Below are 22,860 nucleotides of genomic sequence, written 5' to 3'. Positions count from 1 at the left end.
CCCCATACTCAAGCTGTAAATTACACCATAAACTGGATCCCTCTGTTTTTTTTTCCTGATGTGTACTATGTGGTGTAAAGCTAATAGGAGACAGGCAATCCTCTGTGTCAGACGGTCAACACCCACACCCCAAAACACAATACAAGGCTGTTTCAGTCCTTCAGTGGGTGCAGAGAAGGAGTTTTTCCGAGGTGGGGTTTTCCTACAGATGCACCAAGCTGCTTTTTTAAGTTCTAAACACTTGAAAACTGGCCTATTTTGCCATAAAAGCTTGTAGCAGTTACCGATTTGAGGTAGTTTTAGTTAAATTTTCTTGTCTCTAACAACAAACAACCATTTCACAATATTTGTTCTTTCTTATGACATATATAGTACACAATCTTGTATATTAACTACAGCATGGTTTGCTCCATGAGGACTCACCCTTGCAGACACAGAGATGGTCTCTGGGTTGATTGCCATGAGCTCTGACGCCAGGCTGCCAGCCTGCGAGTGCTGTTTGTCATTACTCCTCCCGTTCAGAAGAGGCGAGTTGGACCCAAAGTTTCCCCCCATCGATGCTCGCTCTAAACTGCCCTTGCTTTTGGTGTCATTTGGGCCATGATGGGCTGCAGGCACTGGTGTGGCAGCAAAGGAGGGAGTCGGAGTAGATGCAGGAGTGACAGAATGACTTGAGTTTGGAGATGTCGATTCTCCATTGCCCACAGTGCTGCTTTGATCCTCGGGCAAATGATCTATGGTGCTAACATGTTTTGCATTCTCCTCACTTTGAGGGAAAGATCGTGACCCCTCATTAGCCTCTGGTGTCTCTACAACAAACTTTAAAAAAGAGAGAAAAAATTAATAATCATTTCAAAAAATGTACACTTTCAAAACTATATTAATAACTTTTAAAATATCTTAAAGAGCACCTTGTCCTCCTCCAGTGTTGGGGTGGTCTTCCCGTCTTCGATGCCCGAGTCTGAATTGAAAGTCTTAGTTGAGGATTCACTCTCAGATTTCTCCACCTCAAGAACACCCTCATCAATTAGCCTGTCCCCCACCTCCTCCGAATCTCTTTGAAATTGAGTCTTGCGTGGCTGAGGAACAGGAAGTCCCATGGCTGGGTCTTGCTGCTCTTCTGTGGCCCCTCTCCTGGGGAAAGGTATCGGTGAAGGTGGGCAGGGTGTGGTGGGGGTGGAGATGTCCGGAGACTGGTCTCCCTCCAAACTGGTCTGACTTCTCTGGCATGGCTCCTTGTCTGGAGACTGAAGGAACAGGGAGGCATTGTTATGCACTTCTTGTGTGACAAAACATTAGATGTTTTTAGGCTTTAAGTGTCCTCCCAAATGTTAATGTTTTCAACCTTTGCTTTTGGCCCAAAAACTAATGGGAGACGTTTGTAGTGCCTTCCACCTCCAGTGAAGTAACTTACTCGTTGTCAGAATGGAATGTGGCCAGTCTGGTCTCATCATCTTGATAGCTACTTTAAATGTGGCTGAGATGGCCATCTTAATGAATGTCCTAAGAGTCAGTGTTTAAAAAAATGTTCATTTAGTAATGGTTACTATAAATGTAAAGAGAATATGCTCTTTTCTGTTTAGCGTGCATCAATCTATTTCATAAATTGTTAAATTGAAAATGGCCATCTTAGGGCATTTATGGTATAGAATATATGACTTTATAACTAATTTAGAGTGTGGTTTAAGACCCAACATTATTTATTCTGGTATTTTTATATTATATAAAATAATTAAACAATTCACACTTTCAGATTATCTGCAAAGGTTGAGTAACTGGGTACACTTAGAACATTACATCATATTCTATAACCCAAAATAGTCAAAGTCACAACTTTTTACATTTTAAAGATGATGCATTAAACATAAGCATCAAACATAATTACTGTAAGGACTGACTAGATCATTTTTACTTTCACAAAGAACATCATTTTATTTACTTGGGAAAATTGTAAGAACCTATTTTTATTTCCTTTTTTTATTTTTATGAACTTTTTCCTTTTTAATAGGTTAGAAAAAAAAATATTTTCAAGAAGAAAATATGGGTAATTTTATGCTTGGAACTCCATTCATAGCAAACCTCAAATAAACACCAACAGGAATGTGTCCTGACCAGCATCGAGCCTCAGGTTTTTTTTTTTCTTTTTAAAATGATTCAATTGTAACGTGCATAAATATTTAATGGCTATATTAATGGTCCAAAACCAAACAAATTGGCTTCATAAATCAGTCATCAGTTGCCCATATTTTTTAAGAACCAGCATCAGACGTTGAGAACACTAATTGGTCATTCTCTCTAACTAATGATATTGTAGAAAAGGCTTGCACCTTTACATTATTTCTAATGCTTCATTTTAAAAATATGCCCATCTTGCTCCCACATCTTGTGCTTTTACCACCTGAAGCTTTTTCTGTACATTAAAACAAAGGACATCGACCACAAAAACCTGATCTACAGACCTATAATGTTTGAGGGCAAAGATGACCACAGCAATAAATGCTTAGTGGCTGACAAAACACCAAAGATTTATGACTTAAGCAGTGTACAATATCCATTGTTATAAAACCAAAGCACTTATTATTGACACATTCATTTTAGCTTCCTGTGAGCAAAATCCTTTGATGGGGCTTTTATGGCTGCATGGTAACCACCGGGTTTATTTTAAAGGTCAAAGTACGGCATCAGAACAATGACCAACCTTAAATAAATTTATTTCATCGGGAGCTGGAGACAACAGTCTTTTCTATACAGGAGCGAGGTTAAAAGCGGCACCTAAATTTAACCACACGTGGGTGTGAGTGAGTGCCAGTATTCCGGTTACTGTTCTTTTGTTTGTGTTGACCACATTCTTGTGCCATTACTTTCTAATTGTATGTCCTCTGTGGATTTGTGAATGGCCTCTGAAAACTGGTCATAAATGCATCAGCAGGAAGGCTGTGTTTAACAGAAAATGCAGCTGCAGGTGTGTTTGACAACAGTCTAGCATTCTAAAGCCCCAATACCTTCCAAGGAAGTTACTGGAAGGTATCAAGTTCATTGAAATACCTTCCAAGAAAGTTACTGGAAGGTGTCAAAACAAAAATAAAAAGATGAAGGTTTGTTACCCCGGTGAGCTCCATTATGTCATCATCCTCTCCTTCCTCTCTATTGTCTTCAATTTCCTCCATGACCTCAGCCTTGGCCTCAGCCACCAGCTCCATCAACGGACGGTTAGACGTCGCGGTTCTCACAAAAGGGTGCTGTGGACACAGGAGGGAGTGATGAGCCTTTCAAGCAGAATATGGATCAAACTAAACAAGGACAGCATTTTTGACACAAACATTTTTTTCTTCTTCTTTTTTGCTTTATATTCATGGCTTTATACATGTCGTATCAATTTTCGCTTGTACAAAGAGCAAAAAAGATTTAAAGGCTTAAAGTGTTCACAAAATTATTGTCTTAACAACCACAAAAGAGTATTTGCTTGAAGGCACTGAACACTTTACCCATGGGTATGAGTAACAAACCATGAGCTATGCTGCAAAAAAAGGAACAATGAAAAAGTCAAAATAAGTACAACTAAACAGTGAATAAAACTGAGTCAAATGAAACTCTACCATGCAAAATAAATGTGTATGTTTACAAGTCATTTTATTTGCCAGTGGAACAGCAGGGGGGAATGAGAAACAAGATGCTTTGACTTCAGAGGAAACACTTTGCCACCTGCAAAGTCCTGAAGAGCTCCAACAATAGCAGCCTCACAAAACAACTTTCCCTGCTCAGTTTTAAACAACACTTAATAGGAGCTGAAAGAAAACAAAGCCAAATAAAAAGGTGAGTGCTGCAAAGATAAAATGCTGGTCATTCATTATTCAGTTCTTTTGCACTGTGTGTAATTTAATTGGAACAGCTGACAAAGGGAAAAGGCTGCAAGTGGTGCAGGACCATGAAGTGTGTAGAAGTCAGTGTGTGTGAAGTGAGTGAGTGTGGGTGGCCAGAGATGTTTGTGTGCATGCTGGTGTCCTAAAGGATTGCATTAGGCTTCAGCTCTTAGCTTCTCAAATGACAAAGAGCAGTCAGCTAAAGCCTAATGGACAGTGTGCATGCCGAGTCCCGTTCAACTGAATGAAGACCTTGTAGAAACGTATGATAGTTTCTGTGCCTGTTTAAAGAGGCTGCATTAGGATTGTAGAGTGAAATAAAAAAAAGAATGTATATAAAAACAGACACAAATGTTCATTGCATTTGATTGTAATGCTTTGGAGTAAATGATTAGCATTCCTTTTATTCAATTTTCTTTTTTTTTTCAAAAACATGCTTATTCTATGATTTTATAAGTATTTCAATACAGCTGTATTGTGATGGTGCAGGTGAGATAAACTTACTGCATGCTAGAAAATAGTCTGCAGCAAAATGTATTGTCCTTTTAAAGGCTTTATAAGTTCTACATGCACTAAAAGAGAAAAAAATAGATCAATGTCTGTATTTTGGTTATCTGTAACTCTTTTTTCAAAATTTAAAAACAAAACAGTCAAATAAGATTTTTTTTTTAATTGTTTAATTCAAAGAATAAAGCAGTCCAAAAAGATAGTACTCTTTTTTAATGATAGCGTATTTTATAATAAAATACATTATAGTAATAATATCTGACAACTGGACAGAACAAATAAAATACAAATATAAATATAAGGGCTATTTAGAGCTGCAAGCTAACAATTATCAGAATAAATGTTGTAACTATACAATTATTGTTGTAAAAAGAAAGCTATGAGGAACTTCAAACTTTGTGTTCAAAACTCCCATTTTTACTTTAATTGATTATAATAAAAAGGCTCCAAGTTTCCACAATAAAATTTCAAAATGGAAAAAGAATGGATTTGTGGGTTTGTGTTTATCACTTCAAACATTTCCACTAATTATTAAATCTTGTTATAATTATAATTGTATTTTGTTTCATTGTGAGTTTTCCTTTGTCTACCTGTAACATTGCTTTTATTCTTTGTAGTCACTCAATGATTGTGCATTTAAGGGCATTTATAACAGAAGTTGGAGCCTAATTGCTTAAATTTCAACCTTTCACATTCAGTGCAAAACATGTCTGCCATGGGTTTGCCATTTTGGGTTTCAACAAACTCCTATATACATTTAGATCCACTAAAGACAAATTAAACTGGACTTTTGTTGTTTTTATTTTTTTTAAAGGATAAAAAACATAAAGGGTAATACAAAAGTAATTTTTCTCTATCGTGTCTTCTGACCCACTTGATGTATGGGAGATGACGCATATATCATCTCTTTCAATATCATCTGCTTGGACGTTTTTGCTGCATTCACCACATTTTTAGCCTGTAGAGACCAGCCAATTACAGCGCACTGATAGGAAGGCTTTAAAAACGTAGCAATCAGTTCAAATTATTGCCGTCTCCTCCCTGCTCTCTGTACAATCTGTAAATTTCATTTTCTCTAACTTACAGTTCTGCAACTGCAGAGTGTCTGGCTGCTGTGGAAAAAAAAAGAATTCAGTCTGTAACAAAAGAAACAAAAGTCTATCTTGTTTTTTTCCTGTTACCCAAAAGGATTAAAAAGTTGACTGAGTAGAAGCAAAGCTTTGTCCAAAACTAGCACTGTTTTCATTTCATTAACAAAAAGATTAGATAAGATTAAGGCGTGGATCACTGCAGCTTACTTTGTCTTTTTTGTTTTTGTTTGTTTCAGGGTGTCTTAGACTCAAAAGGTGTGAATATTTGTCATGCATGGTGTAAAATTTTCAATGTAAAAACAATATGGCTCAGTATGTTGCAAGAGCAGGAAGCTTACCCATGACTGATGGGCAAAGAAGTGTGCTTTATGTCTTTGGCAAAACACATTTCTGACTGAAAGAGGTCAGTCCTCACATCTTTGAAAGGTAGGTCAGAGGTTAAACCTCTGTCTTGGTTTAAACAGTTTTTATACAGAGTTTGGCTGAAGACTGGGGTTGGGCAAAATGTAAAAAGGGGTTTGGAGTAAATAAAAAGAAAAGTTTTATTAACTCAAAGTTCTGATTGTGTCCAATATTTCTGTCACACAACTGGATGATTACACAAAATATTACTACATACAATTTTTAGACTTTACTACTGCCATTTGTACTATCAAAGGATTATTTCAATACTGACAACAGAAGCTACAAAAGAGAAAAAAAACATGCACCATAAAACTTCTGTTTATGAGAAACTATGTAGGAGGAGAAGCTGTTCACAGTGTAATGCACACTAGTTCACCAGATGGTCTGCAGCCAGCCACACAACCAAATGACTGATACTGTGTCAAGTTGTTTTGTACACATTATTTATAGGAAGAGACTTGAATCTTTCTCCATTCGTTGCGCTCTTCTTTGTCATCTACAGACCACATGCATTCCAGTCTGCACTCCAGACACTCTGATTCATTATAATCTTTTAATTTAATCAGTGCACTGTATCGGTTTTCCAAAGTCATTTGCTTCAGTGAATACCTGTACTGCAAAGTATGACTTAAAACCTGTTATGCAGACACTGACCAAAAGGTCAAGTTTGCTGTCATCATCTAATATCAGAATGAAAGGCTTCCATTGCACTAGTATCTACAGGCGTTGAGGGCAGCAGGCATGATAAACATCTGAAACTTCCCACACAGCACCAAAGGCTGGACCGCGCCCATTTCTCTCCCCCCTCAATCCCCTTTCAGCAGGTTTGGAACATTTTCATTTCTAATTGACATGCAGTCCCTTTCTGAGGGTGGTCCCAACATACTATTGGCTGAGAGTTGGAATGTAAATAGCTGGCATTCCCTCAGCTGTGGGACAGGCAGGAAACTGTGCCTCTAAGTTTTAATAGATGTTACTCATTCTATAATCCACACCCAGTTTACTGCTTTTTCTCCTGACTCAAGATCATAGCACTTCTACATTATTTAATATCAATATTTCTAAAAACAAAACTCTCAGTGGACTATTTTGGCACTTGCATGGAAACTTGAGTTTCCCTTTCCCTAACATTGTCAGTGGCCTGAATTTAGGCAGATTTGTTAGAGGGAAAGGAGTGTGCTAAGAAAACTATTTCAACTATTTCGTCAGAGATCAGTCTACATTGTTTGGAGCAAAAATCTTGGCTGTCTTTAATGAAAACAACATTTCATCTGCACATGGGGGATCCCAAAGTTTTCATATTCTTATACCTCTGAGGCTTTAGCTTTTTCTCTCAAAGATCACATTTTGCTCCTTCAAACTACATTATTCTACCCAATAGAAGCCATTGCTCGTAACTACCTGAAATGCCTAATTTGTAGTTTAAGCCTTCACTCTGAAGCATGCCAAAATAACTAACATATTTACATCATCACAAACCCGTTCGTAGTTTGACATCCTCAATGATGTCGATGAAGCATCCACAAAGATATAATTCAAAAGGGTGTCAACAAACACACAAAAGACAAAAGAAGACTGAGTACAACCAGCAACAGATGAAGAAAACAAGGACACTTGTTTTGACAAGATGCTGTGTGTGGAGATTTGATGTCCACATTTGTAAATTTTGTTATTGAGAAACCACAAGAACACAAAAACTGGGTCATATTCCTGGTGAGAGAGCCCTCAGGCTTTTCCTTTGACAATTGTTATCACTACCTATTGGACTGAAGTGCCAAATAGTACACCAGATTTGGGCCCCGGTTGATGCATGTGGACACAAAACCTCTGCTGAAGCCTTCAGTTAACTGATAATCAATCAGTGCAAACTGGGCCTTTCGAAGGGGAGAAGAGCTAAATTGAAGCATTACAGACGCAGTAATCACTGCAGGAGTCTACAGTATGAATAATGACGTTTTGTTAACACAATGTATGTAAAATTCTTCATGCATATTGAAAAAAGATTTAACATATTAAAAATATAAGATGGGCTCTTAAAAATTTGCATCATTTATGTAGCCTTAGAATTTTTCTTGCTCCCCGTTTCTTTTTTTTTATAAATATGTACATCTACATCTCATTTGTTTTTTGTTTTTTGTTATGAGACACAGATCTTTTCCCCAGCACAAATCCCTGCATTCAGGTTTTAAAATGGAACATTCATTTTCATTCCCCCCCAAAAGAGCAAGAAAACTTATGTTTCAAAGTGCAAAACAGCAGGATATGCTATAGATTGTAAATGCATACATCAGATCTTACCTCTAAGAGTTGTGCTGCAGATGGACGAGTTTCTGTGTTTCTATCCAATGCTTTCTTCAAGAAGTCATTAAAATCCTTTGACCTTGGAAAAAGAGGAGACACTGGTTCAATTTAAACAAAAATATTGATAAATTTAGTGCAGAAAGAAAGGAGTAATGTAAAAGTAGCTACTAAATAATAATATCGTGAGCAAACATTTATAGATATGTGATGTTGACACATTATCTTTTTTTGTGCACATCTGTGTTTTATAAAACCATAACTTCCAGCAAAAATGATAAATCAGCAATCCATTCCTGATAACTTTGCTTTTGCAGCAATAAATTTGCTCCAAAGGAACATTACGACTCATAAAGTTGATAGGAAGAGTTACAGTTTGGCATTTGGTCAAGTCCTGCCTCTGTGCTAAGTTGTTGATGTACTTTTGGAAAGAACTTACTGATGGAGACAGGGAAGGACAATGTGATACATGGGATGACTAGAATATTGTATTGTTCAAAAAATGGTAACAGAATAAAATCAGAAAACCTGGGGAAATCTAGGCTAAAAGATTTAGGATGCCGATTCTGTAATATTGCATGCTGTAACCAATGAATTATTCATTCCTCTTTTCTCGTCCTCTCTTGGAGTTTTCCCCCAACATGCAACATGTGGAATTCTCACCATTTGTGTGGCTGCTCCAGTCTGGGGGGTTCAGACTTTGCAATCTTCAGAAGGACCCTCATGGGGTTGAGCTCATGGTGTGGGGGTTCGATTTGTGCGAGCTCGATCAGAGTGATTCCTAGAGACCAGATGTCAGCCTTGTAATCATACGGAGCATCCTTTGTTGTCTCACACATCACCACCTCTGGAGCCATCCTGGGGCAAGGGGCAAGCAAAGTATAGATTAAATAATGCATTTATGAAAACAACAGTGTATAATCCTTAAAAAAAGACTTGTCTTTTTTTGCTATATTCTATGTATTAGAATGTAAATGTGTGTGGCAAATGATTTTAAGCACAAGATCAAAGGTAATGAAAGAGATAAAGAGAAGAACCCAACTTGGCTATAAAAACATAAAGTCTGTTCTTTTCAAAACATCCATATTGTGCAACACAAGAACATAATTGTTTTAATCAAGCCAAGCTGGTGCCCATATCAGCCATCATGGATGGATGACAACAAATTTCAGTTAATGGTAAACTAGCTTCAGGCGTATTTACTCTGTAGACCAAGGTTCACTTAGAAACCTGTTTAAGTTTTTCAAGTGTCAAAAAGTGCAATCAGAACAGTATTTTTTTACACCTCAAATTATGTTCAAAACAGGCATAATATGCATAATTTATTTATATTTATAAACTGTTATTCTATTTTTTTTAAATATGTTTAGCGCAAACATTTTAAACCCTAACAATAAATACAATTTATTTATATTTGACAAAAGCCTTTTAAATCAGGAAATGGTACAGTTAAATAATATTACTAGATTTACAGAATGTAGCATTTAAGTAATAAAATCCTTCTTAGACTACTTCTATAGGTCATGATAATAATCATCTTACTCACCAGTATGGTGTTCCAATAAATGTATCTCTTCTTTGTAGGGTTTTGTTATTTTTTGCAGATACACCAAAATCAGCTGGAAAAGAAAGAAAACAGCTTAGTTAAAATATATATATATTAAAGTTTTTGTAAAATATAACTGGTGAAGAAACAAAGCAAGAACTATTGAATTTATAGCAGTACTGTCTCCCAAACAAGCTGACCCGATTCCCTGACAAAACAGTTAAATTACAGGGGTGTTGTTTTCACAAAGGCTTCTGCTCTATTTATATGAGTGGGGTAGTCAGGGCAGAGAATTGTTTGGCAGAGATTTGTGTAATTTGTGCACAAGACAACATGCTTATTGGTAGATTTTATTATGAGGATCAAAATGGCTCTTAGTTTCTACCAATTACAAATAAAATACTGTTGACCATCCAATCAAATGGATACATTGAACTGCTGCAGAAAAAAAAAAGTTCTGTGAATTCATACAAATCAACCAACTAAATGTTTCCTTAAAAGAATGACTGTTCCTCAGGAAGATTTACTGTGATCACATGTATATTTTACACTCACAAATACTGCAGCACACCAAATGGAACTAAATGAATGGATTAAATACTGAATATGAGCATCTTTGTTTGATTCTGCTCTCTGTATATGCAAACCCTAAAATGCAATTTGTCAAACACAACTGGAGATTAGTTGCCACTAAAAGTTTTTTTAAATGTGATCCAAAAATGTGAATGTAGCTGCTGCATAATGTACAAGTTTTAGGATGAATCCCACTGGCATATCTGATGCACTCAGCTGACCTCACAGACACTTAATTGCCACCTAGTTTGAATTAACATGTAGTTATATAAGTTTGGAGACTGTAAATGAGCCCATGTCATGACATAATGACTTTAGTGAGACAACTCCCAGTGATTATATCCAACTGTGGTGTGCTAAGAAGGAATGTTGGGCAGTAAAAAGATTCTTAACAGGAAGCCCAAGCCCACCTCAGGGACTTCAGAATATCTGACAAAAATGATTCATTTGACGTCAAGGCATTTTTTAAAAAGTGTAAAAAGTGCCACACAGTCAAAACAAAACAAACAAAAAAAACAGACTGGATCTACAAGGAAATAACAGATGTATTTAAAACTCTTGGTCACCTTACTTTCAACTTCAAGCATTAGATTAGCATTTTTATTTATTTATTTATGTTTTGGAAAGCTATACTCCAATCCAAAATACATTGGCCTTTGGTTTGGGTTCATAACTTCAGCTGTGCAATGCTAAGAATGTGGTGAATTTTTTTTAAGTCAATAGAAAGAAAATATGCAACATTCCCTGAATGTCATTTTCCCACACAATGCTTGGTTATGATTCTTCGACAAAGCTGCAGGAGGGCTGCAGTGTCTCCAACAATGTGTGTGTGCGCGCCTGTGGCATGCCTTTATACCAAAGAAACAATTCATCAGGGGTCTGCACATGACCTTCACTGTGGCAATGAGGCATGAGGTTTGTCGGAGAAGTTATTCTACTTGAAAGATTTTACAGTAGTAGAGCTACATTTTTTTCACCCCCTTCAGAAAATGATTTTGTCTAAACCAAAGTAAAACTTATTTGGATTTTAGAGACAGTTATTGTTTTTGGTTCAATTTTACAATGATTATACAGAAAATTAATACACAAAAACATTATTTGACATCTAGTCTGATTCTGTGCACATTATTGATCATATTAGCACACCATTTTTCTTGTCTCTCTGATCCTCTACACATTAAAAAAGATAATAATTTAGTCTCAAGAACCTATTCAATTTTGAGGGGGAAGAACCAGTAATCTTTACCATGCTGTAAAGATTGCTTTATCAACCTAAAGTTATAGTTTGTACTTTATTGCATTTTCTGCAAAGCTTTCCGTGATGTGAATTCTACAGTTCTGCATCAAAACATTCAGCAAAACATTTCTCCTGTGGTGTGGATCCAACATGGCATTTAAATAAATCATGGTCAATAAATTAATCACTAGAAATTCCCAAATTGGAACATTAAAGTAAGTGAAATCAAACCCTTACCCAGTTTTATGTCTCCATCCAGCGTGAGGAGGATGTTACCAGCCTTTAGGTCTCTGTGGATGATCTTTTGGTCGTGGAGGTAAACCAGAGCCTCCAGCATCTGCCGACAAACCACTTTAATCTGCGGCTCTGTTAGACCTCGATCCAACTCTGATAGGAGCAAAGGAGGCGAGATGGAGGGGTTCAGTGTGGTGTAAAGATTGGGAGCATGAACACGAGCAGAATAGAGCTAAGAAGGCTTAATAGGAGGGCTAAAAGCCATGACTTTCACAATAAATGATGCATTATTCAGCCTACACATTGTTATGGCAAAACAATGTTTAGGGAACTGGACTACTATGGGAATTCCATCAAAGAAATCTCACAAAGTAAACTTGTAGTATCAGAGCAGATACTGTTGCTGGATAAGTAATCCTATATTAGAAAAATCTAAGATGGACCCAGCCCACAGACTTTATTCTACTTTGTCTATGTTTGGTTAGCTGCAGAGGGGTACAGGCAGAAATGAGGAGGTGGATTATCCAGTGAAAACAGATCAGGAGCATTTCCCACACCCGAGGACTCCCACAAGCCTGACTTTATCAGGGTATTCAGTTTCAGATAGTGAAAGATGCATGACATGGTTAGTGATGGGATGCATCAAACTACTTTGACAAAATAATATTTGTTGTCCGGATTTACTCTAATAAATGATCATTATTAATGCATGCACTGGCTCTCTGGAACAGCTTCTGTGATCTCTCTACAACTCTCCAACATCACTGAACTACTACAAGTGCAGAAGGTTGAATGTTTAATTAAAAAAAAAGAAGAAGATATGTCAAAAGAAGAGGAGATCTACCTAGCATATTGGCGTCCATAGCACCTCCAGCGCAGAACTCTATCATGATCTGAAGGAGAGGAGAAAAGAGGTGGCGTTAACCTTGATAAAAAAAAAAAACAAAAAAACATTTTAAACCCTGTTAGGATTCTAATGTAAAGGCTTCATGGCAAAGAATTAGAAAAGCAGAACTTATATTTTAAGAACACAAAATGACATCACTAATTTGGAATCTCTAAATGGTGTCTTTTATGCTAACAGCAGCATCTGATAATTATTGTTCAAATCCTTTCCTTAATAAGTAAACTTATTAAAAACATATCAAAATGTATTCATTAAAACAGTTATTTTTGAGGGTTTGTAATTGTAAAACTACATGTTCTTGTGTGCATAATGTTCTGTTTCTAAGCATAGAATTGTCCTGATACTTGATGGATTGAAGCATATACTTTGAATCAAGTACTTTTCACTTTGTCATAAATCTATATCAGGTGGTGAGAAACATACCTTTTTTATGATCTCAGCCTTGTATAATTACACAGTCCCTGCTTGCTATGACAGTGTTGTTAAAGCATCAGTCTGGCAGCTAATAAGGAGTGGCATTTTGGTCAAGCCAGTTATAAAGACAGAAGGTGCAAGTGCACACAAATACACACAGACTATATGAGAAAAACAGAAGACCGAGAATGTCATTCTTAGCATACAACTGCAAGCAGAACAATTGTCTTCTGTGAGATTTATTAGTTTTAGGCATGTGTTTTGAAGGATGTTACACTTTGTTTTGGTCCATTTGAAAGACTGTTTATATGTCAACTTTATGACTGAAAGAGGTACTGGGGAATGATGATTTGATCCTTAACTTTCATACGAAAGGTTTTGACCATGTACTCAAGGACCAAAACATTAAAAACATTTAAAATTATGAAGTTTGTAAGCAGCTTTTGTGACACCCTGGATTATAAACCTTCACATGAAGTGGAGACTGACACAGTAAGAAAAGAAAGGTTTTACTAAAATGATTGATTTTATTTTACTTTAAGGATTATCAGCAGGTACCACTAAAAATCATTATCCCATTACCAACCAGCATGATGAGCTAGATAAAGGGTATGCAATCTCAGTTTGCCACAAAAGCCATGTCTCTTAGCGAATACAAATACGTAACAGAAAGACTGGAAGGTGTGACAAAGCAAAATAAAAGCAAGTTGTACAAGACTTTCAGTAATCCTGTTCTCCCAAGTGTGTTTGCCAAGAGCTCCAGCCATTGTTGAAAACAGACTGGATGAATGTATTTCATTATCAGTCAAGCATACTATTAACTACGTCAACATCAGCCTGAAAAAAAAACCTAAAAAAATGGATTCACAGTCCTAACATGAGGTGTTCCAACTTTTTATTATTGAATCTTCCAAAAACTGTGACATGTGAACAGCGAAAATGAAAAAAATCATTTCAAAACAGAAGAATTTGCATATTTTAAAGTATATCCTTAACATGTATTTATTACCTACAAATGGAAAATGATCACCAGTTTGTGAATCACTTCCCTGTTCTTTATCACAACAAACCAAACACATTGTTTTGGTTTCGGTGAGTCTGTAGCAAGAGTTGTTCTCTCTGGCTTAAGGAATCCTGGGTGACGTGTTGGGCTGTGGTCAAGAATGTGCTCCAACTGGTCAAGCTTCGTGTAAAGCATACCCACTGTGGGTGGAGTATTCATGCAGACCTAAGAATCTAGCAAACAGTCTGCTGCCCATATCCACTCCTAAAACAATTAGATGTATAAAATGTGTAGTTTTTAGGGCATGTCATTTCTCTTAGAGCTTTAAAGCTGAACAAATTTATGTCATTTAATACTATATAAAAAAATATTTTCACACTTACGAGTCTCTTTTTGTTCTTTGAAATCAAGGACAAATCAGAGAGTTAACAAAACCTAAAAAGCTTTAAAATAAATGGAGCAAAACATTGCTGACTCTACAGTGATCCTCCATTTTACCACTTGGTAGTTTCAGTGATTTACCTCCTCATTTTCTCAGGAGGGATAAAGGGAAGAGCCAAGCTGCTCACCAACAAAGATCTGCCTCTAAACTGCAATTAAAAATAAAAGAAATACGCCACTACAGTTCAGTTTAAAACCAGAACATTACAGCCACAGTGACAGGCTTCTTTGTGGTGTTAAAATGCTTCAATAAGCTGTGTCTTCACAAAGGTGTGAGCATACATGTGTTTACACTGGCTTAGATTCAAGCTTTTTAAGGTCATCAAACAGTCAACAAAATATGGCATCATAATTTAGATTCTTGTGCCATATTATATTTGCTAAAATAATACAGATGTAACATTTTATGCAATACAAAAGTGTCATATTGTGGTATCCGTCATAAGATGGCATGATGCATTTATGTCTCCCAGTGTGTACAACAACACTTTGAGACTGGTCCATCTCATTTACATGAAATAGCTACTTCAATTATACAAAAGTGATTTGTCTATAAGAAGACAGATCTCCAAAAGAGCACAATATTTTATATAAAAAATAAATAAATTGCAAGAAAACAGTTGCTACTAAAAACAAAGCAGACCTGTTTCACCGTTTTAAGAACAGAAAAGTACATGGGGGCAAAAAAAGCACATGGTGAGGAGACAGCTGCATGTGCAATCTGAAGGTAAACTAATGACTCAAAGCGCTGCTGCACTAATCACTTTGTGCACTGTGAATGATGGAAGACTGAGAAGTTCTTTGAAATTACTGACTCCATTATATAATTGTTTTATGGTTTTACGGATGTTTAACTGCCTATGCAGACGGTGCTTAGATTTTTATATCCTTGTTTGCATGGGTGCTCTTTGTTTACATTTGTATAAAAAAAAAGAAAAAGTCAGTTTAAATTTGATGACTGGATTGTTCAGATTACCTAAAAGTTGCAGCTTGACTTAAATCTTTTTTTTATTATTAGACAGTTATACTCTTTCCTAAGATTTTAGTTTAAAACATAAATACTTTAATGCTTGCACTGACTTAGTGATTGATGTCTTTGTTATTACAGTATGCTGTAATAGTAGAGACTACTGTTACAGGGCTTCCAGTAGCTTTAGATTCACACTGTAGGTCATAGAAAATAAAAGCTGAAAAAAAATCTCCCTTTTTTGTTTGCACTAATAAATGCTACTTCCTGGATTGTGCAAAAATGTATGTGTTTCTATTGTAATCCATGTCATAAATATCATTCTACAAATGCATGTATTGAAGAGAATTTATTATGCCAATGTTTTATTACACAAATCACAAAATCGCAAAAATTATTGAGGATATATATATAAATATTTTTTTTTAAACAAACATTTTTGTTTGTTTGTCTATGGTTACAACATTGAATGACGTGTTCTTCTGTTTAATGCACTGCTGTCCCTCTGTTTAAACTGTCCTCCATTGTGCTATCCTCTCTATCTCTCTGTTCTTTCTTTCCTCTGAGCATGCTAATGTCAGCATCATGTTAAAGGCCCTTTTTTTTCCCCTCACAATGTGGGCCCAACTGTTTTGCTTGTCTCAAGACCAGATTCTTCTCTGAAGTGAAACAAACAGCTTTTTCTCTCCTCTTTCTTCCTCTAAACACTCTCGTACTCAGTAGAAAGCAGAACGGATGGGTCCACACTGGGTCGTCCACCCATCTGTAGGTTGCTGAGGCCTCATCACTAACAACTAACATTTGTTAAAAATCTGAGGTTAGCATATGCACGAATAGCAAAGAATTACCAAGCATTGCTGACTTTGTATTACTACAAGCTCTAAAAGAAAGGATGGATTTGTTTCTGAATACAGCTTAGCCATGAAACAGACGAGTGAAAGTTGTGTCTCGGAAACAGACACAGGATGTGTGTGGTTTAAATGCACCAGGTGGGGGTGTTTGTACATCCAACTCATCAGCATAAACTAATAGTTTCAGTGTCTACCACTGAATGAGAAGATTCAAGTTTTACATTCAGGAATTCGAACTATGGCCAACCCAACTGTGGCCACTTCTGCGACTGTGGAACAGCTGTATGTTGAGGAAGACCTCAAGTAATTTTTTAGATTAAATCTGATCTATGTGTTACACCCTGGAAAATATAACCCTAATCTGACTTTTTTTCTCCATTGTGATTCTCCAACACAAGAGGTTTATAATTAAACTTTAACATTATAGCATCTATCGTGAAGCTCTCAGAGGAAATGCAATGTCTGCCATTTTGGAGATCAGACACAAACCGCAAAGCTGTGAAATTCAAGTTACCCAAACAGGAAACGTGTGTGAAAAAAGTGTGAATCTGACCCTCACAACTCAACCACGATTCAGTTGACAAATGCTTAACATAGGTTGATACATTTCAAAGTAGTGCATCCTCAAGTTTCATCAAAATGAATAAATATAAAAATATGTCATATTTATTTTGTCACAATACAATAATAATTGTTTGTAATATAACTAGCTGCATCTTTTCAGTACCAAGTTCTGGGGTTGGGCAGTATCCAATTTTTGATAAATTTAAACTTTATTTAAATAAAACCCAACATACAGTAAAATCTTCTGCCTAGAATTGCTTGTGATGTGGTCATAAACTGAATGTAATTTTAGACCATCATGGTTTGGTAAAAAAAAAAATTCAACCTTAATGTTTTTAGAGTAAAGATGTAACAAAATCATGAGTTACGTGCAATGCAAACTCAACTAGCTGGATTCAATGACACCTCATTACTTGAAAGGTACAATTGAGCTTCCTAAATTTGTGCCTGATTAGTTGGACGAGTCAGCGTAAACAAACATTTTTTTCCTCTCATTCCTATATTTAACTACCTTTTTTCCGACCCATTAATGGAGAAGAGTTTACCAAAAAGGAAAGACAAAAAAAAATACTCATCACTATCTTTAGACTGAACTCTGTCTGTATTTCTTCAGAGACTCAAGGCTGCACCCCAACATGAGGTCACCAATATTTGCTTTGGCCAGAGAATGGAAGATTACAGAGGGAGTTGAATTATTTACTCTTGACTCAGAGTCAAATGTGGAGATGAAAAATAACTCAAGATCAAAAACAGTGACATGAAATTGATCCTCTTTGTTGCAGTATCACCAGGGTGAGGATGGGGTCATTTCTGAAATATTATGTCACCCTGGGGGCCTGCTGTCATTGCTCATTCAGGCTATCAAATCGTCTTATCTTTACACAGAAATACATTTGAGATAAGGTGTAGTTGTAATAAAATAACAATGCCGTCAGAGAAAAGTGAAACATTCCAAGCGCTTTTCAGCATGAATGCCTGAACTCTGTTACTTACCCAGAGTTTGTTTTCATAATAAAACGCATCGAGCAGCTTGACAATGTATTGATGGTTACATTTAGCCAAGATGTCAATCTCGACTATGTAGTCCTCCAGCTCCTCCTCACATTTTGTCTCAATCACTTTGGCTGCAGCCAGAATGCCCGTCTCCTTGTTGCTGGCCTACAGGACAGAGGAACAGAACATTAAATTCAACAAATGGGACAAACCTTATAACTTTTGAACAAAATTCTTATATTTTACTTCATCTTTTTTGGGCTAAAAATCTATCGAAGTGAAACCAAATCAGGAATATTCTTCTTTTATTATTCTTTTTTCACTTAAATTTATACAAAAGATATTAAAATGTATGAAGTGCAAGTTGTGGTTGTGATTTAAATGTATGTGAAATATACCTGTGATTAATGGCTTCAAATGTAAAAAAAATAAATGGATATCCCTTTCCAGTAGTACAATCAACAAGAAATTGTAGAGTGAAGCGCTTTGGGGTCCTTGGACTAGATAAAGTGCTATACAAGTGCAAGAAATACGCATTATAACTTGCTTTAATAAAAATACTGAGTTATTTTCCAGTCACAATAATACCACAATCCTTTAAAAAGCAATTAAACTGCTGACTAACATACCTACACAGAGTCTCCAAGTAGTTGTATGCAAATGTGAGCTGATTATTTAGCCGAAGAAACAAACCAACAAGTGACTCACATGGCAGTGAATACAAAAGTATGAACATTGTGTGAAGGACAGTATGTTGTGTATGCAGACTGACATCATGTTGTGTCAAAACTCACTGTTGTGTTCCTGCAGTCAGAACCACATGTTCAGTGAAGAGTGAGGACAACTTAGGCAATAAAACCATGACAAGAAAAACACAAGGTGAGAATTTCTGTTTTTTTCTGCCTTACAATTGATGCATTTGACTTCTACTTCCGACTTCTGTGTGTTGGTGAGAACTCCACAGATTGTAAATGTTTCAGTGCACGTGTGGCCATCCAGTGACCTGCAGAAACACAACAGACTAAACAGCCTGCTGAGGTCTGATGCCTCCATGTTTTACAGGGGCTGTGGGAAAACATCTGAGCAAACATATCAGACTGTCAGCGACACACACACTCATCACATTACGCCATGACCGTCTGTGTGTCTGCATCAAGAGCTCCTGAAAAGATGTTCTGCCCCCCCCAATCAAAGAAATGCAACCGTGTGAGTCAACAGGACGTCTGCTCCTACCATCAAACCATCAGTCATTTGGGTAACAAGCCTCAACAGTAAAGGCTGAGACACACACTTTCACTGTGCGGATAACATCACAGCTAACTGTGGTTGTATTTCAGTCGGACTGAAACGAGCCATCGCCATTGAAAACTAGGTTTGAAACATTTGGCCACAACTTGATTGGCTATTTTTGCATTTAAAACTTGCTCCCGCCCATGGATCTTTTCAGATGGTACAAATTGAGGCGAAATTAAGTCCAATCAGAAGTCTTTGTCTTGGGAAAATTGAACAATGTTTTTTGCTCAGACTGGAGCTGCTGTTGCAAACGCAGCCAGCCCTCTTGAGCCAGCTTCAAACGAGCTCTCACCGTCACACAAAAAGTTAACATCTCAGTGGTAACAAGGCTGAGGAATGTGCCTCTGGCTTTCTGATGACTGGATGAGGGGAGCAGAGAGGGTAGACAAATTCCAAGCCTCGTGCATTTATGTGACGCCTTTTATTGTGCGGCGAGGGGAATGCGTGACGTCAAACAAGGTCCTCTAGTATAAAATATAGCGACAAGTGTTTGTCTTCATGTGAATCTTTGAAGCTGTTTATGCCCAGAAAGAGGAAAGAACACTTAAAACATCTCAGTGTGTCTCACATGGGACCTCGTGACTTCCTAAAAAAATTTATGTCAAAACACAAGTGACTGGTGGTTTGGATGCTTGGAGGTTTGCGCATACATGGCAGCAGGAAGCTGGTGTTACTTTAGATCTCCAAGTTATAACCACAGCCCTTGTGCTTTAATACATGATGCACTTTTAATTTCCACACAACCAACACTTTAAAGAAAAAGTACATTTTAGCAATCACACTTACAAAAAAAATGACTTTGGTCAAAACTGTCAAATTTTGCAAATGACTGTAGACAGATCAACATTTTTTTAGGTGTTTGCACTTCAGTATAGCAATATCTTTCACACAGGTGTCTCATATTAAGAACCTGGAGAAAAAATGTTTCGTTTTCAACAAAATGTCAAAACCTAATGGCAGAATATAACTTCTGATGAAAAAAAACAAAGTCATGTAGAAAGAAAAAAAAAAGTTTTTAAACAATTACAATCTCAGGGGAGTAGAAGTGCTGCTGACTGTATACTGTAGCTGCTGCAGCATCCCATGGGCAAACAACGCTTCTTTCAAACCCACAAACTCTTCACTCTCCCAGAGAACAACAATCTTCGTCTTTGTTTGGGTCTGGTTTCCATGGTTTCTGTCCAAAATAACTTTTTAATGTTGTGTCTCATCTTATTTGTTCCTTGCATGTCTGCAGAAAAAAAAAAAAAAAAAACAGCCACACTTTAGCTACTGTCCTGTTTTGGGCAAGCAGCCAAACAATTTCACTTTAGTTTGACTAGTATTATATCTTTAAAGCTTTTGGTCATATGTGAATTGTCTTTCATAAACTTTAAATGTTTGCAGAAAGCACATGCTTGACACTGCTTGCCTGTTTTGGGGTTTTATGGTTGTTTTTTTATATATTTCTCTGGATTCTATAAAATCTTTTAATAATTATTTTTAAATTCAGGGATAAAATCATCAAATTCCTCAAAATTTTACATAAATAATTTCTAGTTTAGGAATAGGAATAAAAAACTTCCACTATTTTATCGCCATTTTAAGTGGGGATCCTCTCCTTGACATTAATTACTGTATGAAATCATAAGTTTTGTGTTTGTTTTTAATATAAATCTGCAAACCTTATAAAAAGCTGATGTGCTGCAATGCTGATGGTCTTTTTTATTTTGTTTTATTTGTTTTGGAATCAGGGACTGAATGAGCATATAACTTAATAAATAAAAAGGTTTCAATGTTTGATCTGATATGCTTGTAAATTTCTGCTCTGAATAAAATCTGTTTGTTTTTTTTTCCCACAAAAGCATTTGTGACTGTAGATTATATTTATTTTATGTCATCAAGTTTGTTCATCACCACTGCCTATGTATCATTTTATTTACATTCATTCATCCCTTTTCAGCAACTGTCTGCTGGATAAAAGGCAAGCTGTTAGATAAACTAGGAGGTAGGAAGGATTACAGAGTAAACAAGCACATAAAAGCACATGCATCAAATGTGCTCTTTGTTTACATGCGAGCAGTCTTTTCAAATGACTCGAGCTGGGAATAATAACGTTCAGCGCTGACAGTGTGTTGAGTTTTTTATTGATTACTGAGGGTTTGTTGGATTGAAATTGCCCAGCCGGATCACGCTCCAATTAAAGAATCATAAATAAAGTAAAATTTAAATCCTCAAACCTTCATCTTCTAGTAGTAACTAAAGTTAAAATGTATATATACACACGTCTGAATAAATAAATCACTGTGTTACTGAATTTGATGACTTCCTGGGGTCGGTCACCTCCTGGTTGAACGAGCATACCACATGCTGACGTGTGTTTTCAGCTTGTTTGCCGAGTTATGCTCTCTACACAGCACACACCTCCCTTCAGAGGTGGAGGGGGGGGATGACATGAATGTGTTAGACCTTTGCCCCGTCATAAACCACCCCTCCTCTGTATGTTCTCCCCACATTTCTACGAGTAGGAATGTGGCTCTCAGCACCTGCATAGCCTCTGTCAGCAGGCGTCCGTGTGTAGCGGCAGCGCTCTTCAAAACCTTGAAACTCCTACAGCTTCATTAAAGTGCACAAACAGAAACAATATCTGACACATTCTCTCTAAGATACTTCCTCTGTTGGCCAGCTCGCTGACTACATTTAAACACATGCTTGCTTTCCCAGACTTGTAGGGCGTGAAGCGTGTAACAGAGTGACACTCAAGCTAACACCAACCACACACACACACACACACACCCTGAAATGAAGCAATCAGCCTCTTCAGGATGTGAAAGTTTTGATCAGCATAACAAAAAAAAGACTGCAATGAACCCTGAACCAGCAAGCCACCCAAGTACAGCAGCTCAATGAAAAAGGAGATTTTGATCCTGAACAAAAGGCCTTAGAAAAAAAGATGCCATTTATATACACAGCGAGGTTTCACAATCAAGAATCTCATGACATATGAGAAACACTTCCTGAGTACAGCACATACAAACAGACTGCAGTAATTACACACTTTCTTTTAGGAGTATGCTACAGGAAACAGAAAAAAAACATCCTCAAACAGGTAACGCAAGATTGTTAACTGAAACTATATCTAATGCAAATGGAATGGTGACATTTTTATTGTCTTGTTTAAACAAAAAATGGACTCAATGAAACAGAAATTTTGTAACAGAAAAATGCAGCTCGCCGAACTCCACCTTGAAAACCTTAAGCACAGCAACAAAAGATCTAAGGATGTTGGAAAGCCTCCTTTAAGAGCCCCAATAATATGATCACAGGGCTGACAGGGACTCCCACCACGCTGAGCTCCCACCCAACCAGCTGGGCTCTTATCAGTCAGCATGGGCTCAGCTGTGCCCTGAGATTACACGCAGGAAAACAAGCTTTCTGCAGTAGGGATGACCTTTACACCAACTACATCTTAACATGCTGTCACAGCAGTGTCATACTCAGTTTTTGCATTTTTCACAAGCCTTAACCGTAAGGACTATAAACCCATCCCCTTCCTACTCAACAACTTTGTTTCTTTCATTCAAAGCAAACGAAAATGGTACTTGGTGTCACTGAGCAGTTTATTCGTTTTATCATCTTCTAAAGCGAAAGCTTAGACCTTTTAAAGTAGGTTTTCATGGAAAGGGCGTTAACAATT

The 22,860-nt window shown here is 36.8% G+C and overlaps 1 protein-coding gene across 1 annotated transcript in view; it reads right to left on the bottom strand.

The window, feature by feature from the left end:
• stk10 (serine/threonine kinase 10) overlaps positions 1-22,860 on the bottom strand; it is a 34,946-nt gene that overhangs the window by 7,743 nt on the left and 4,343 nt on the right. Inside the window, exons 2-10 of the mRNA XM_017421397.3 lie at positions 17,892-18,056; positions 12,596-12,644; positions 11,755-11,904; positions 9,708-9,780; positions 8,825-9,019; positions 8,162-8,243; positions 3,105-3,239; positions 912-1,247; positions 424-819 (exon numbers count right to left, since the gene is read on the bottom strand). Of these exons, the coding sequence (XP_017276886.1) occupies positions 424-819; positions 912-1,247; positions 3,105-3,239; positions 8,162-8,243; positions 8,825-9,019; positions 9,708-9,780; positions 11,755-11,904; positions 12,596-12,644; positions 17,892-18,056 (1,581 nt within the window). The remainder of the gene's footprint in view (positions 1-423; positions 820-911; positions 1,248-3,104; positions 3,240-8,161; positions 8,244-8,824; positions 9,020-9,707; positions 9,781-11,754; positions 11,905-12,595; positions 12,645-17,891; positions 18,057-22,860) is intronic.

This window comes from Kryptolebias marmoratus, linkage group LG13, assembly GCF_001649575.2.
Source record: "Kryptolebias marmoratus isolate JLee-2015 linkage group LG13, ASM164957v2, whole genome shotgun sequence".
NCBI lineage: Eukaryota > Metazoa > Chordata > Actinopteri > Cyprinodontiformes > Rivulidae > Kryptolebias > Kryptolebias marmoratus.
This window is presented reverse-complemented; position numbering and strand designations above follow the sequence as displayed.